Here is a 19,284-nt window from a genome sequence, read left to right on the forward strand (position 1 = left end):
TTTAAAATATTTATAGAATAAAATTTACTTCGCATTATAGTTACGCTGGTACAGATTTACTTGTTTAGAATCGAATATCTGTATGTATTAGATATATGACATCCGCTCAATATCCGGCCAACCGATACCTGCAGCAAGTTGTGTGTTACCATATTTAATTGTCACTTGAACAAAATTTGTTAAAGAATAAATTATAAACCAATTATACTTTTTTGTAAAATGGCTCTTAAAATAATCTTTGAATCGAATACAAAACCGAATGAAAATTCCCGTTAGTGCGAAACGACCGTCTTTTTATTGATACGTCAATAATAATTAATAATTTAAGTGATACTTTGACGCAATACCGGAGTTTTTACTCACTTTAATATTCCGTGCGCTCCATCTGCCTTTTGTTTTAGTATCCGAGTCGCCGGGTTGCTTTGTTCAGGAAACGGTTTGTTTTGCTTAATTTGAATTGTCTAGGAGGTGAAATTCAGAAGCTACTAGAAGTTTATCAGTTTTTTCTTATCAGTGGACTCAGAATAATTGGATTGCGAGTAAATGTAATTAAGAAAATATTGTTTTAATAAAAAGTGTAAACGTCGATAGAACAATTCTAATAATCTTAAGATAAGTGAATCGATTTGCGAAATTAGCAATCGGGCTTGAATTTGGTTTATTAGTTTTATGCCAACGATTTGAGGATTTTTATTTACCTCTAATTGAATTTATATACTGAAAATGAACGAGTGACTCTATCCTGCTCATTTATACTAATGTAAATGTAAATAAATAAATATTATTATATAGAAATATTTTATTGATTGTATAGTGTGTTTATGAACACCAAATATTTAAAACAGCCTGCGCTATTGAATTGGACAGTTTCTGATTTATGAATTATTCTCAAAATTTTAATTTTTATGTTCAATATTGACATGATTTTTTTTACGTTATATTGAAGTCAATTATCTTGCTTAATAATTAATATAATTAGTAGCGTTTAAGAAATATTTGCTTTATAATAGTTGTCTTAATTTGTTTTTTTAATGTTTTGCATGATTGCATCAATTTCGATTAACGACGATTCATAAAAGTAGCCAAATATTCGTTCCAAATATTACATTTCAAGTAAATAAAATATTTTTATATTTTATTATCTCTTTCTAGTTTTAATGTGCAATCAATAAAAATATTTTAATGATTACATTAAGAATTTATTTATTTAAGTAATTGTATAAAGGACAATGACAAAAAACTAAAGTAATCTTGTCAATAAAAAAAAAGTAAAATATATTTTTATTCTGTACTGTTTTTTTTTTCGATATTACTTTCTCATGTGGTAACTCCCATTTAATTTCAACTCACGTGTTAGGCCTTGTAGCTTATTACGGCATCCATTTATCTATTTCTCTGACTGAGTTGCCCCATTAACTGTAATTATATTATAAAATACTTTAAAATTTAAGTATTATATGTCAGTGTATTGAAAAAAATATATAAATAATTCAAAATCTTTATTTTCAAAAATCTATTGTATGATTTATGTATATTAGTACTATTTATTTTTAAAAGTTTAATACTAAGTATAACTTATTGTCCAATTTGTTTTTACCAAAATCAATTTAAAAAAAAAATACTTATATTAATTTTAAATTCGTTTTTTTTTATTCGCAAATCATTATGTGTATATGAAATAGTTTTATGATTAATTATTGTCAAATATCATTATATATTTATATGTTAGGATATAATCAATCAAATAAAAACTTTATGTAACAATATATGTGTTTGTAAACACTTTATTTAATAAATATGTTATTTTATTCAGTGAATGTTTTTTACTAAAAATTTTAAAACTATAATTTAATTATACTTCGAAAATTTCGATTGCGGTGGTGCCTAAAAATGAAAACATACAAGCACATTTAAATTAAAATCAATTACAATAAGAGAAAGACGCGCATACACGTGTGAAGATTGGCTTATTAAAAGAAAAAATAATATTTTAGTAATAAAACAAGTTGCTATATAATATAAATATGTACACCCGAAAAGTTTCCAGACTACTTTCAACTTTAATAATACACTAATTAGTTTTACAATTTATGTAACGCTAAAGAGTAGTGCACGCTGCCCGTATAATTAACATATTTCGGATTGAAGAATGCATGGGCACCCCCGTGTCCTGACGCTCATGGTCATGTTTTTACCCCCTATAACGTTATGAATGAGAGGCTGGTGGGGGGAGGGGGAACGGTCATCGTCGCTTCGCATTCGCCGGCCGTACTCCGCCGCGAGCGTGTGTCTCATTTACGATCCGACGCTCACTAAACATTCCTCGCGTGCAGTGAAATTTCACAAAAATAATCCGCATTTAAAACAAATGGGCGTCGATAGTGAAACCTAAACTTGTGGTGATACGAAGTGATCCGTAAAAAATATATTTACTTATTGACATTAAGTAGTAGGGCAAGTTTACATTCTTTCCGAGTTTCGCACCGCTCGGGAAAGGACCGTAGAACCGTGACAGTTCTCTGTGTTTTGTGCGAGTTACTCGAGGGAGTTTCTTTAAGTGGAAGTCGGAGGCCGTCGTAGAAACCCGGCCCCGACATGGAGAGTTACTTCGACATCTCCAACGATCTGAATGATGTCTGGGAAGCGGACATCGACCCGGTGAGTTTACCTTGTTATCACATCTTATCGTGAAGATGAATTTAAATTGTTTATTCCGCGCCAAAATTCGCGAACGTACGATTAAGTTTTCATGGAATAAGATCAAATCAAATACCGATAAAGTTGATAATAAATAATTGCGACTCCGACCGACCTTGTTTTGTAATCAAGGTACCTGCATCGGTAAAGAAAATAATCGGTGTACGACTCACGATTCCAGTATCGCAACGAGGTAATTGCATTCCTGCATATTAGTAACCAATTTCATAAATTCAAATAAAATTGTTATCATTGCAACTTCAATCGATAGATTGTGATACTAGGCATTGTTGCTGTAGCATTAAGTGATACGATATAGGTACTAACTGATTAATAGTAATTAAATATTCAACGTTTTTTATGGTCAAACCTTTATCTCAAATATTGGATCACATATAAAAATATATCACAACTGTAATAGTTGTAATAAATGTTTTTTTACTAAATCGATGTTCATTAAAGTTAATTTTAACATAAGTACCTACTTAATGGAATCTGCGTGTTTATAGCGTTGCTATAAATGTTTCATTATCTTCATTTATTTTTTCATAAGTAAAACACAACAAGAAATCCGTCTTATTATACAAAAATGTATATTCATAGTTGGTTATAAGTATATTCGAGAATCTATTTATTTTTGTGGTTTCTAAGCATAATCATAACCGGTTAGTCCTGGTAGATATTCAAATAATTACAAGATTTACAATAAAACTTGTCGTCAGAAATTTAAACTCGATCATAAATCGAATTAACTACTTACATCTAACTAAAAATATAATAATATCAACTTCACGAAAACTACTTATTTTATAAATATGGTCTGTATCCATAATATTAAAACTTTCTATCGCGGTAACGGGGAAATGGAAAATACCAGATGAGAAAAGTAAATTATTCCATTTTCCGTCAACTTGATTTAACCATTTTCAATCTGACACCTGTTACCTGTTTCCCCCGGTGGACTATGACGTCATTTGTAGAATGATGAAGAAAGGTAATCCGTCTAAATTAGGTAGTTTGTCCGTGCAGAATAATTTGTTCGATGTTGAATGGTTATTGCATATGTATAGGATATAGCGTACATTTCTTATGGTAGCGGCGTACGGTACACCGTGGTGCGACGACCTGGTGCGCTGAACTAAGAGGCCCGACAACCGTTTTTATTAACTATATTAACATGTTCACTGTGGATAGTCAAGTTTGAATAATTATTAACAATGATATCATAATATCCCATACCGAATGTGGCGATTTCTATGTAAATTAATCATTCAATATATTTTACAATAAATATTACAAATGTACTGAATGATTTTATTGTCGAGTTAATTTTTTTTTTCGTTGCTCTTCTCATTAGATCTTACATCGTTTAATAAAATATTGATACTAATAATTTTAATTTTATGTATTTACAATGAGTACGATAAAACGTAACCTTTACCTTTGCTTGTCTAAAATTAAATTTGTAAGTTTGAGTTCCATTTACAGTTGAGTCATATAACGATAAACTTAATTGTAACAATTAAGACTTATGCCCGAATAAACGCATTAATATCAACTAGTATTTAAGAAAGTAGGCTGGAGACTGGAGTAACGATAACTGCTAAGGCAACGTAACGGCCGCACTGATGATAATTGAATTTCCTTTCCGGGTGCGGACTGTCGGCTAGCTATAAGACCGTGATACACTTACCGATTAAATAGTGTAAGTTAAATGCAATATAACATACCAAGGAGTTTGTTATTTCATATAGGTATTACCACCAACGGCTAGTAGGCTGGTCCGGTGGTTTTGATTTTATTTACGAACTGTAGACTTTGTCTGCACTAATGCACAAAATATTCTGCCACCTTTACGTACGACGGAATAAAGCTTATTTTACTTTACTGCACATGTAAAAAATCTTCTATTATTAATACTATTGAAAGTATTAATCAAAATTTCATTCATATATATATATTTTTAGTATAAACTAAAGTATCGATCTTGAGGTGAAGTTTGACAGGCATAAATATTAAATATACATCTATGTATCATAAGTTTATTTTTTATAAAGCATAAAAATTAAATTAAGCAAAACGTGGTTACTTGCATAACGGGTTTCACTTGAGTGAATGTTGATAATGTCAAGTGACAAAAACTTGAATAGGTAGGTAACTTTGAATATGTGAAGGCAGGGGAAATTGTTTGCTCTCATAGCTTCAACGAGTGAAATTTAAACGATATTAAAAGCAATTTAATTTTTCTTCTATTTATTGATATGATGGAATAAAATTCAAAACACTCAAAAATACTTAAAATATTCCACTACACGTTCTTAATAAATTTATTTGAACAGATTTTTTAAACAAAACAAAAATTAAATAGTCTTTAATTTAATTAAATTATATAATATAATGTACAGGTACTTTATTCAAACATGTGTAATGTTTTACACAGAGATAACGACTTATTACATTTTATTCATAAACAGTATTAGTTATAAAGTTACTTATATGTAAAATATTTACAAAAAAAGCTATTGGTAGAATTTATTAGAATCACGATTTATATAATTTTTTTTCTTAATGCCGTTAAATTCAATTAAAATACAGAATCAAGCGACGATTAGATCATCCAAAGATATACCTTAATATTGTATCCGACTTGTTTGTGTAGTCAAACAATGGGTATATTGCGTAAATATACATATATACCCATTAGTTGCGTCACGATATACCGAGTGCTTTCAATAACACACACTGTTGACACAAGTGCACGGCCGACATTGTTTCGTCCGCGAATATCTATCAAATTATATTTTATTCACTGTATAAAAATAATATCGATAAAGTTCCTCTGTTAAAGACGAAGAATGACCTATAAGCAGGGTCAGTAAGTAATTATAGAGCCGGTTTAAATCGTAAAGTTTTTCAGCGATAAAATAATTTGTGTGACTTACCTTTTCAAACAAATTTTTTTTTTTCTTTTGAGTACAGTTTAGAAAATTCTGTACGTTATTTTTTAATTTGGCTGTAAATACACCAACCTGGTACCTGCAAGGTTATAGTTTAAAAAAAAAAAAGAAACGAAATATAACGATAAAAATTTAAATCATTAACATATGGCATTGTGTACAACAATTATATGTTATAATTATTATTACTTAATTATTGTATTTAAGTTTAATTTAAGGTTGTAACCATCGACGTAGCGTATAAATAATTGTATATGTATGTAGGTAATCCTTATTTCGGTCGAGTTATATAGATGTAAAGAAACTTGCTCAAGTGACATTTGATTATACTATAACATTTTCATACGTAATTTGATGTATTTGGAGCAATCTTTAACATTAACAATATTGATTAATACGATCAGGGTTGTCAATACATGATCAACTAGTTTTACTGGCATTTAAGACGAGACTGATATTTGATGAAACAACCTTAACAACATATATCATTCGATATTTAAAAAAAAAACTCGTTATGAAATATCGAAGTATTAACTTATAGCCTCAATAAATTTTGGTACGTTGTTAATTTTTATTTTCGTACGTAAAAATGTATTAAAATCCTTTCTCCCTGTCGATGTTTCGTCAAGTGTGCGATTAAACCGGACTTAATAAATAATACATTCGCTCTCATTCCGTCTTTTTTTATTCTGATGCGATGCAGGTATTAAAGTATGTATTATTATTACGTACATATGTACATGCGTGTAATTACGATACGGCCGGCAACCGTGCGTGCAACCCTGTCCGTTTCGTGTCGTGTGAAAGGCGGTCCGTCGTTTGCATTCCTCTCACCGCACCGCTGCAAACTTACCGTGAACCTGGCGCTCATACTACCGTCATAGCTCTTACCACTCACGTAATAAAGATCAATTTAATAAGAATAAATAGTTATCTAGAATTGCTCGCTCATATCACGAATTTAGAGAGTCGCTGGAACAATTGTCATTCTTCATTAGCACCGTCTAGCGGCACATTTTTCTCGACACGGTTAATGACACCCAAGACGCTATTTCAGAGGCTCTAATAATATATATCAACGGGTTAAGTGTCAACGTTGTCAATAAACAATTATTATATGATGGAAAAAACGACGTTTGAAAATGAATTACACAGACACGAGGAATGACATATTAGTTCCTATGTTTGGTGACGCATAAAGAATGGTTTATATTTTTTCCAACATCCCTGGGACTCTGTAGTAATATGCTAACCAATTAAAAATTTATGTACATTAAGACTGATCAAAATTTTAAACATATGTTTACAACTTTCAATGAGCGTCCAATTTCTTGATAATAGTGCGTCGAGGCAGATTGTATTAGAATTAATGTGCTATTCAATTAAAACGCTCATTATGTAACATTTTGGTTAATATTGCTCTAACAACTTAACTGACACTAACACTCAATTTTAGATAATTGAAAAATTATTCATTTGAACTCTCAGCGCCTAACCGCAAATGCGGTCTTATGATTTAGCTCTGCAAATTGAAACGCCATAATGGAATTGAATTTCTAAATAAATCATGAAATTCCTAGAATAAACAAAAAAAAATGTACCTATATATAAGTATGTTTCCGGCATTGTGTATAATTAAGGTATTCTATACAGGTATCGTATAGAATACTGGATTATACAGATTGCCGGTAATATAATGTACATTTACTTATATCATTGTTGTCTCTTCATCTTTCCATTATAAGTATATTGTTTGATAGCGCAAAAGTTTATTAATATCATTTGAAAATTTTGATGCCAATCGTGTTTGTATTGATAATAATTACGACAATAATGTATGTGTGAAATAACAAATAATGCAAAAAACAATCAAAAAGTAAACCTAATCTTCGCTGCAATTATCTTATGACGCGGTTACATAACTGTCATTGAGTTCGGTAGGTGCATTTTTTACTCGTCTGTAATCTGTGAAACGAGTGACCCCTGATAAACTTAACCTTTTGAATCGGATGAAAGACATAAGATATTTTTTTTATTTACGATACCTTGCTGAAGGTCGTAATACCGTTTTCACCTTTTTTTTTTATTGATACAGATGTATTGGAAGTTCGTAAATATATTATAATTTGAACCGGTATTTCAAATCGATTGGTATTGTGGTAAGTTCGTCATAAGTTTTCAATTTTTATTACTAATATATTTACCAAAGTTCTTGTATTGTGATGTATAATTTATAATATGTAGGTATGTAGCTACTCAACAGCGCTCGAACGAAGAGGACTGTAATGATTACTATATAAGTTGTTTATGTAGTAAAATGGAACGAAAGCAATGTACAGAGAAGAAAAAAAACAAAAAGTATCTCTCTCTATCTGTTTCTCCTTTACGTCTAAACTCTGAACCAAATTTGATGCAATTTGGTATGCCCGTAACACGCGGGTGAGATTTAGTATATATAAATTATACGTATATAAAACAAAGCTAGTTATTGTATTAATATTTTGAAACGATACTCTATAGTTATTTAATAACTAAATTAAAATTAAAATTCTTATTTAATTACTAACTTAAAATGAGTATGTCATGTTCACAAAAAGGGAAAGTCAGTATTTATTATTTCTTTGAAATCTTATTGGTTTTAATATTTTAAATAATGCTTTCACAATCAATCGTTCATACTATCATTATTAATAGATAACAAATTTATTTAATTATTCGTTCGAGTCTATTCATAGATTCAACAAATTTCACTGAGTAATATTTTTTCATTGCTTGTTATTTCAATATTTTTAAATTATTACAATTTAATATTCATTATATGAGGACTAAGTTAGTTATATTAAATAAATTTTACTTAAGAGCAAGTTTAATATATTATCAATAATTTGAATCGATTTAATTCAGATAATATATTTTTCGAGTTAAATTTGAAATCTTTAATTTCAATGTAACGTCGATAAGCTTGATTGTAGTTTTATGATTTTTTAACACCGCAACATATAATCTTTATCATAGGTAATTATCTTTTTAAATAAATTATTTAATATGTAATAAATTAGTATATCTTTTTATCAATTTTTTTCTGAGACATACGTTTTATTATAAAAACAATCGGTTTTTATTTCATTTAATTGATGTGTCGAAGAAAGAACAATTCCATTTCATTCATCGCCAATATTGAAAATGATATGTTATGTTATGTTTCTTCAAATAATATTAAGTATTGCTGTTTGGTGGTTGAATATCTGATTATCACGAAATTAACCTAAATCTAATTCCTAAAAACGTTCACATGTTATTAACAGTGATTGCGTTATATCATATCTTGGACTTTATAACATACAGACGACATCTCAGCTTAAGTTAACAACTTACGTAATTAGTAATGAACTGCAATATCCCTTATACTCCAGAGAGAGCTATTTTTATCGACGAAGCCAGCAATTTTAGACGGGATTAGAAAGTTTTTTTATAGTTTGAGGAAGTTGTGAGCTGATCCCAGTGAAACAATGGAAGCTCACAGAAATGTTTATTTTTTATGAGACGAAATGGCGATTTGCTAAGAAGTTAATATACAGTTTTAATCGATACCATTAGGTATCATATAGGTACGTAGAGTTTTGAATGTGCTAATCGTAGTAACTAAAACTGATTTATAAAAAATAATACGTTTATGAATTTAGTATTAAGGGCAAATAATATATATCACCCAACGACCCTAAGGTTACAGTTACACAACGCAAAAAATATCGTACATTACATAGACATTCCGTACCAAGCGCAGTATGTATTCGATCGCGCATTGATCCCACCTAAAATATAAAAGTGTATTATAATTATGATGCCATAACATTTAAATTCTTCTGAATAACGTAACCGTGCCAAGCGTTTAACACAAGGATGCGGCGCGGCTGAAATACGAAGCAAATTTGTACTGACTGAAACGGGCGAGGGACGCTATCAGCCGCAGTCTAACCGCAGCCTTAGAAGCGAATAATTAACCATAAACTAATCTCGTAGGTATTAAAATCAGAAATTTGGAAATGGAAGAGGTTTGGTGCACAGATAATATCTAAACATATCTAAAAAAAATCTAAAACAAAAGTTATATATTAAATTACTTTTTGATTATTTATGATTTTTTATTATTTTTCTGCTTAGTTATAGTTACGTAAATATATTAGCGATATATTACGTTATCACTGGAATAAGTGGATTATTGGACCGTGGGCGAATAAAATTTATCGCTTGATAACATTAACAAACTGGACATTTTTGTATGGAGTTTTATGTAAGATGCTTTCCCCAACCGGTGAAACCCAATCCGGTCGCATTGAAACTAAAGATTGTTGGATAGAAATGCTGTCCTTAAGTAGATCATTTTATATAACGCTGAGAATTCTAGACAGTCTCGTGTACTATACGTGATTGTACGCTATGTGCTTCGTAATACAGGCAGGTAAATTTTATAACAGACTCATTTCGAGTATTTAATTTTCATATCAAATAACCTATTAAATTATTAATAAATTTAAATGATTATTATATAACTGTTTTTTAAAAAATGTACGCAACAGTTTAATCAAATATGTTGCTATGTCGAAAATGATGATAGCTTATTTATTTAAATCCGTTGTAAAAAGAAAATTATAGTGAAGAATTCTTTATCGCGTATATATATTTATCGATGTAGCAGAAATAATTTATACAAGCTCATTAATCTTATTGTCAAAATATTCACAATTTATGTCAAAACATAGTGCGTTTGACATTACATAATATAAAAAAAATATCAGTTGTAATTAGTATTGAACAAAAGAAATGTTTTGTCCGATAAAATTATCGTTATATATAGTAATACCGATTTCGCTCTAAATCTGAATTACAGATTATTTTTAATTACAATAAAACTTAATTTATAATTTGTAACATTCTGAATTTAAAATACTTACTTACAAGGAAAGTAAACATATAATAAAAATCAGCGGTTAGGGAAAACGAAAGGCTAGATGAGAATAAATTGAATTCACACGACTTTGTATTTCAAAAAGCTTACATAATCAGTATCGACGAATCGAAATTAGTTGCATAGTGTTCACACAGCACGTGTCGCTTATCAGCCAGCGTGTGATTCGATTCGTTTCCATAAAAAAATCATATAAATTCACTTCAATGCGAAACTATCGCCCCAAGGTGATCTGAGCGGAAGTTATAATTTCTAAAACTTTACCTTGTTGCTTATACTTTTTCAATTTAAACACGAACATTTATTCGTCCATTAATATTTCTAAATTTAAATTAATATTCAAGAATCTATGTTTTTGTAAATTTTTAAACTTTGCTGTTTACCATTCGATATATTTTTTTTCAAATCGTTATTTTGTTTTATATAATATATATAATAGTTTATGTACGAAAAAAAATCATTGCTTATTCAAATTGTTGCGATACTTTTGTATAATGATGAAAGCGACCTTTTATTTCGCTATTATGGCGACTGCAATACTTAGTCATAAATCCAGTAAGGACGTAAGGCTTCTTCATATATTATTTAAGGAAATATCTTTACAATTGCCATTAACAGCGATGGCCGGATTTCACTCACACGGAACAACAGGATTATCACAATTTCTGTTAAATATTTTATACTAATCTTTTTAACCTTTTACGTTAATCCGACTCATAAATTCATTTACTATAATTAAACCATTTGAATTATGAAATAGTGCAAAATTTTTATATTAGAAAAATGTAATAGTATTTTTGAAATTTGGTGTTCTTATTAGACGTTTTGCCAGTATTAATGTAAAAAAAAACCACGAAATTTACAGAAGTTGCATATGATCTGTAACATCAGACATACTGCCTTTTTAACAAGCAACATTAACATATCCTTACGGGAAAAATAGTTGTTAGGTACCATCTCACACCCAACTCTACTCTAGCACGGAGCACAGCGCGTTCATTGGTCAAATCAAATAGTTCCCCTGCTTCCTATTACACATTTCCGTCCCTTTTCCCAAAGTCATTCCCACAGATTGCAGTAAAGCTATTACACATAAAAAAACTGGCATCTTGTAATATGTATACGTAGTATGTTTAAGTATGCTTGTAATTATTTTAAAAGATTAAAATTCATAGGGATTTGTTTTTTTAATTATTGACGTCATAATGTATTATTAGATATAAGATATTAATCTATGAAGAAATATACAGTGTACATGTATGTCTAAAATCCATTGCATATAATTGTCTTAGCTGAAGCATAAACATGATTGTATACTAGTAATGCATCTGGCTTCCGAAGCCAGATAAAACATCATGTAACTCTCTTCTGTAGTTTAAAATTAAAACTTTGGTTAACGTTTTGTCCCAACTTTTGTTTCATACATTTTTATTTAAAATAATTTTCTCATTGCGACAACCGTTTGTTTATGAACAACTTAATCCGTATAGGATTACGTGTGTTTATAAATTACAGATTTATTTATATAATACGCCTATAAAGGCGGTTTTTTCTAATTTAGTTTACGTTTACGTATTAAAAATACATTCTAATCTTTAATATCATATTAAAGTTTATTCAATAATTTTAATATAAACATTATTAAACCTATATTATTTTTATTTTTCACTTAATCAAATCTTTACTAATATTAAAAAGCTGAAAAGTTTTTTTAACGCGCTAATTATGAACGCGTAAATGATAAACAAAATACGATAACTTACATATTTATTGAGAAGTTTATTGCATTCACGTTAAACGCGGATGAAAACGCGCGAAGCAGATAATATTGGATAATAATGCAACTTAACGATCAACGTTGACTTTTAAACCAAACTGTCGCTTCAATTTACCCGTTAGTAATGCCTGAATAATTATTTCAACCTTAATTCGTAGTCTGTCTCTAATTGAAATACAGCTCACTGCGCCGTGACGTCACCCTCGAAGCCTTTTGAGGGCACTATCACTATGACTAAGGACCGACAAAAGATTGGAATGTTGAGCGGATAGTAGGGCGAATTTGAATAGTAAAACAGATCAGTACTATTTAAAAACATATAGGTACATATTATTTGTAACTTTATCTAATTTTAAAACAAAGGGGTTTTCACGTGTATTTAATATTTTTTATTGATTGTTCTTGTAAAATTTAGAGTTTATTACTAAAAACTGAAACATTAACGTCAATACATAAAATTTATTAAATTAATCGTCAGTGTAAACAGTATTCACATACATTACACCTCTTTGTATATTTATTTACAAACGTTTATCTAACTACTAATGTATAATAGTATGTTGAAGCCAAAATCTTGCAAGCTGATATAGAACCACTTCCTCTTATCCTTTGTAGTTGAAATTTTCAATTTTGATACAGCTCCGATGACAAAGCCTACAAAGAAACTCTTCAATGTTCAACAGTACAGACAGAAAATTTTATATAAAAAATATGCAATTATTTTCTATGTTCCTAACATCAAAAATAATTAATTTTTATTTTTTGTAGATTTTAAGAGGGATAATCCAAAATATTTTTTTTCCAATTTTTTCCAACTTCCCCAAACATTTAGTGTCATACTTGTTAACTTTTTTAAAAATGTTTATTTTATCTTACTATATGTTCAAGTTCACTATAAAAGTACACAACCACAGTGCACTACAAAGAACATGACTGAATTTGTTTATCACAGCGATACCTAAATAAGTATTAAATGCAACACTAAAGGGCAATTGTTAATTGTGACAGTTGACGATAAAGGGAGCCATCACATAATAAGATATTTGTTTTTATCGTACTAGAGAAATGCTATGGAAATTCCTTACGATTATTGTTTTGTTATCATTTAGCTCGCATGCTTCACACTATTGACATACATTTGTAGATATTCAAGACAATTAAATAATCACCATACATTGTTCAGAATTGGCTGTGGAGTAAATTTCATAAGTGATTTCTTATTACATACATTCTTTTTAATATTAGTAATACAATTATTAAACAGAATATTTATTGACTTCCGTTTTCTTTTTTCAAAATCAGTTTATTGTCACGTGAAACGTACATATGTACACCATTTATTTTAGGCAGAACTCAATATAATCCGCCATATTGTACTCTGAGGTTATTTGATTACATTAAGAATTAATTAATTTTAATTATCAAGAAAACGTATTCTATATTCTGATTTATTTATGTAAGAACTGTTATCTCAGAAGATGATATCGAAGCAATAGTTCCCAGAAACTTGTGGACCCATTATCAAAGGAGTAAAACCAAATGAGTAATAAACATGATTGTGCACAAATATGTGCGCAAGTACAGGTGCATTCTATATTTCCTAAATAATACATAAGGGTGAGAGATATATCAGAAAACGTGCTCATTAAAAACGTCCAAACAAGGCTAAGGCTGCAGTTTAGAATTTCTGGACAGAAAACCCGTGAACTTCTCAGTCTAATTCAGGAACTCAGGTCTGCAGCCTTATAAGCTAGCTACTAGACCAACAAAAACAACGTAAAGTCGAGTTATCTATATTAAAAATTTTGTGCAGGTTTACGATAGACCCGATCGAAATGTATCCACAATGATATCTATCTATTTTTAGTCGATAACATATGTCCGCAAAATTCGAGATATTTCGATATTAAATCCATGAAATTCAATAACATGACAGTTCAACGGGCAGCCATGTTTGACGTTTACGAGTGATGTTATAATTGTTTGATAAAATCACGTCTATGAAAAATGATATATTATGGTATATGAAAGTAAATGATAAACCGTATTTATTTCTAGCCAATTCATAGTGAATATCATAGATTAATCAAGCTTCTAGACCAATGATATCGCGTCAATTTGCTGTCAAATGTTGTTTATTTGGCTTTTCACCTCTTGTGTTTGGTCTATTTATTTTACCCGAGCGAAGCCGGGCTTTCATCTAGTAAAATATAAAGTGGCACTAACATAATTGAATGTCAAAGCCATCGTGACGGCTTGTTTTCCAGATGGCAGCGGTAAACACGCGGTCGTGTGCATTATGTTATGTCGTATTGTCGTCCGCTCATTGCTTGTATCCGGTGTGACTATTTGTCTTGGCGAATGTCACAATGGAAACGTAATAACATATCCCACGTCATAGTAAGCGCATTTGATTTTATATTTTTGAAAGGATTTAAAGGAAATCTCTCATCTGTAAATAAAGTTTTTCAAATTTGTAACCTTGTAAGTGTACATTAAAAAATATATTTTTATTAACTAAGCTGAATCACATACACTTTTTATCTAAACTGCTTCACTTATAAACAATGATGTTAGAAAGAGATAAATCAATGTTTAAGCACCGCTAAACCTTTAGGCCGTAAGGGATAAGTTAATACTAATAATACTATATATAACTACTTTTTTATGTTATATGTTGGCAGACGAGCATATGGACTACCTGATGGAAAGTGGTCACCACGACCCATAATGCCACAATGGCGCTGTAAGAAATATTAACCATTCCTTACATCGCCAATGCGCCACCAACCTTGGGAACTAAAATGTTATGTCACTTGTGCCAGTTACACTGGCTCACTCACCCTTCAAACCAGAGCACAACAATAATACGTACTGTTGTTTGTACATACCCAAACGGGCTTGCACAAAGCCCTACCACCAAGTATATATAAATCAATATTAGCCCAATACCTGCCCGTTTCGACTTCATCTGGAAGATTAAAAAAAAAATTACTTCCCGACCGCAGCGCTTTCTACGGGGTCACATCTAAACCATCTAGGGACCTACTAATACATCCAAAAACAGAATCAAAATCGGTCCAACCGGAGGACGGAAGATAAATAAAATAGGAAGATAAAATATATATAAATATAGGCGAAGACAAAACTGTTCAGTACCTCTTCCTTCTCTTTTTGTCAAACGATTTATTTTTGTTTGGTAGTTATCAACATGCTTTGGGGTAAACAATAATATAAAAAAAATGTAGAATAGAAAACTAAACGATCAAAGATATGTATATAAAATCTGGTGCTGGTTATATTATGAATAAAATGCGGTAAAGCATCGTGTAACGTGTCGCCGGTGGAGTGGAACAGGGTTTGCGTTTATCTGCCGATTTCTACATTGTGGAAAATTTATGATTTTATTGGCACAATTTTTCACTTCAGATTTTATCGATTTGAGCAATTTGATTAAAAATCTCTTTAAACGTTTAAATATATTTGCATTTTAACGGGCGTATTATTCAATAAATTAATAAAATGTTCTGATGAATATACTGTTCAAAACGAGCCAACGAGCTGGCAGTGCACTTGATGTTAAATGTTTATTACCACCCATTGAATTTGCAGAACCAAGGGAATTCCCAACGCGTTGCCGGCTTTTGAGGTACCTACTAGTCCGACCCCCTTGAATAGCCGCATATTGTTTTGAAGAACACCTTTAAATTTATTATGATTCATATTTTTTCGCTGGTTCCTCGCAATAAAATATACATTCGGACCTGATTGTAGCTTTACGTTTAATTTAATTCTTTTTATGATTCTAAAAGGACATGTAAGGGCTTACTTGAATAAAATAAACTCGAATTTATTAAAGTTACTATTTGTCTGACTTTGTACAGGTAAAATAAAACTCAGACGTTCTTGTGCCTAGCGAACGTAACATACAACGAAAACATTCATATTATAAAGTTACTCAATTTAATTTTTTGGCTTAAGATAAAACTTTGTTCCAAATTTCATTTATAAGTAAATATTTCGTAGTGTGATAAGGAAATGTGTCCAAGGATACGGGCTCGAATTACCTTCTTAATATCTAGTTTGATCTGAAACTGGATGCAGTAGTAACTCGTAGTAAATAATGGGAAATTGAATAAGTTCATTGAATAATATGTATCAATGAAATGAATTGTAGTACTAACTCGATTTAACTACTATCTGAGAATGCGATTAGGAAGACCACAGTAAATGAATTAAATGGCACTGCGGACTTCGATTTATAGCAATAAAACTCCTGGAAACGATAGTAAATATTTCATTTGAAAATAATATTTATTAATAAGCTAATTTATTTTTCTATCGTATAAGACTTTACGTCTGACTAAATGCGTTTCGGATACTTTTTTTACGTAAGGTTAATGGCATTCTTCATCACGGATCGGAGAGGCTAGGGATTTTTGATGTCTACTTTATTATAAACCTTGTGCTGTTTATTGTTGCAATATAGTTTTCCCTTCCTCTAGTTTCTATCCTATCCTCCACTTATCTCTGTCTTTATTTGCTCAACTAAATACAAAGAGCAGTTAATCCGTTACCCTAACGAACTCCCTCGCCAACTCACCATGGACCAATATGTGAGACGACTAAAACGTCATCATATCTTAGAGCTAGATGACCGGCATTAGCTCTGAGTAACAGATGACTGAATAGATTTGTTCATAGCTTTAGGGCAGATTGTAAATAAAAGCGAAAAAATAATGCCAGCGTCAGTTAAGTACTCCTAATACATTTCACGTTCACTCCATCCAATTTTTTGGACTTCCTCTTGCCTTATAGGAATTATTAATATCGGTATGAACCTGATGCTCCTCTTGTAACGTGATATTCATTGCGTGCCTTTATACCATGATATAAATAAATACAATAATCCTGATACATAATAATAACATATTTATTTTTTACTTTTCCATACAAAAACTTATAATCGAATTATCATTAAACCTCCATATAATGATAACATAAAGTATCAAATTGGACAAAAGTTGTAGAAACCCAACATTCATTTAAATTTTGATGTAAAATGAATATTAAACAATACTTGAAAGTTTTCATTTAAATATATACTAAGGGAAACTAACATATATTATTATTTATTATTAAATCAATTATAAAAATAAAATAAGTATAAAATATAAAATAAAATCCGATCCATCTGAAACCGATTATATGTTACAGAGCATGTATTATATCTGGACAAAGAAAAGATTTACTATGCTAAGCCTTGATAAACCGTTTTAAATCCGAAAACATAATTTGTTTAATTTTAAACGTCCAAGATAACAAGCTCTTATCACGTAATACTACATAAGGATTTCCCCACGACTATCTTCCATTATGGAATGACGTCAGGTTTTCTACTGATTGTTGAAGTCTTTATGTTTACGAATGTTGACTGGTAAAGTCCCATAATAACTAAAAACGAAATTGGTTGTATTCGTTTCATAGCATTTTGTTTTTTTGCTGGAATATGTATATGCGTTATTTATAAGTGAGGTGGTGGTGTACATACCCTTTGTGGGATTCCATCCGTAATGGTAGGTAGTGAGGTATTATGATTAGACAAGAAATAATAAAACAAATATGTATGAAACCGTTACAAAGTTAATCTTTTAATACAAATTAAGTAGCGATTTCAAAATACGTGTTTGTTAAAAACCAAGTACAAAAATATATAGTATTAATTCGCCTTACGGGCAATTGATCTTCAGTAATTTCATCCCAGCGGCAGTTGTCGCTCCCACGCAATCTTCATCCTACACACTGCATTGAAAAACAAGGTAAATAGGGCACGCGACGTAGTGTGCCTAATGCGTCCCGACATTGTCCTGAACACGAGAACTAAGGCTGGGTTCAGACTGAGCGACAGGTCATGGAAACAGGTGTAAATGGATGCGAGTTTGTTTTTTTAATATTGATCAGGTCCACAAACTTTTTTAACTTGAGCTCTTTATTCCCTTCCATGTATGCTTCGATGACATGATCGAAGGTATTCAACATTATGACGTCATTAACATCTCAAACAACAACTCGATATATTGAATAATATTCATATTTAATAGATTTTATTTATGAATTCAAAAACCAAAATATTAAAATTAAATATTTTTTTGATTCCGTAATTTAATTAAGAAGAATAGAAGTAAACTTGGATTTACGAATAAACGTTTTAAAAACTGTATGTTTTATGTATGATTATATACCCCCGCTATCGTGTACATATCTTTGCTATCAGTTACATAACAATGTAAATGGAACACGCAATGTGCTTAATTCGTTCTAATGTCGCTTCCTTAAGGGCTTTGTAGGCTGTGAGTTTTTTAATTTAATTTAGTTGATATTTTTTGGACTTAAACTGAAATAGTCCAGTGGATACCACTATCCACGTAATCGCAATATAATAATCGCTTCTTAATAATAACATTGAGATAATTGTTAAGTAAATAGCGTAATACAGCTGTGTTATTATTAATAAGGTATTTAACGTAATAATTACATAGAACATAAATTAAAAAACTAAAATATGTCATTTGCGGATTTCTTCTCGTGTTACAGATAACAAGAATGCGTGCAAGTCTTACGAACGAGTCACATCCGTAGTGCATGTAAAATTATTGTAATTACTTGAATGATTTCTATATTTCATGTTCCGATTAACGAAAAATTTCAACTTTCTAAAGCATATTCTGATTTTAATATCAAATTTAAAAAATATATCATAATTATTTTTAAATATATTTTTGTTTAACAAAGAAACAGAAACAAAGTCTACTCATAAACAGTAGCTCCAGTTTTTCTGTCTAAGACTTGGGATACGTTATTTAAAGACATGATGAATTATTAAAATA

At 30.2% G+C, this 19,284-nt stretch overlaps 2 protein-coding genes across 3 annotated transcripts in view; both read left to right on the forward strand.

Annotated features, from left to right (window-relative positions):
- The window catches only part of LOC135194112 (putative uncharacterized protein DDB_G0285869), a 317,179-nt gene that overhangs the window by 178,988 nt on the left and 118,907 nt on the right, over positions 1-19,284 (forward strand). The window lies entirely within an intron of this gene.
- LOC113397252 (cyclic AMP response element-binding protein A) overlaps positions 2,246-19,284 on the forward strand; it is a 98,817-nt gene continuing 81,778 nt past the window's right edge. For both annotated transcript variants that reach the window (XM_026635531.2, XM_026635532.2), the window contains exon 1: positions 2,246-2,658. In XM_026635531.2, the coding sequence (XP_026491316.1) occupies positions 2,596-2,658 (63 nt within the window). In that variant the 5' untranslated portion in view covers positions 2,246-2,595. The remainder of the gene's footprint in view (positions 2,659-19,284) is intronic.

The sequence above is a fragment of the Vanessa tameamea genome, chromosome 3, assembly GCF_037043105.1.
Source record: "Vanessa tameamea isolate UH-Manoa-2023 chromosome 3, ilVanTame1 primary haplotype, whole genome shotgun sequence".
In the NCBI taxonomy this organism is placed as follows: domain Eukaryota; kingdom Metazoa; phylum Arthropoda; class Insecta; order Lepidoptera; family Nymphalidae; genus Vanessa; species Vanessa tameamea.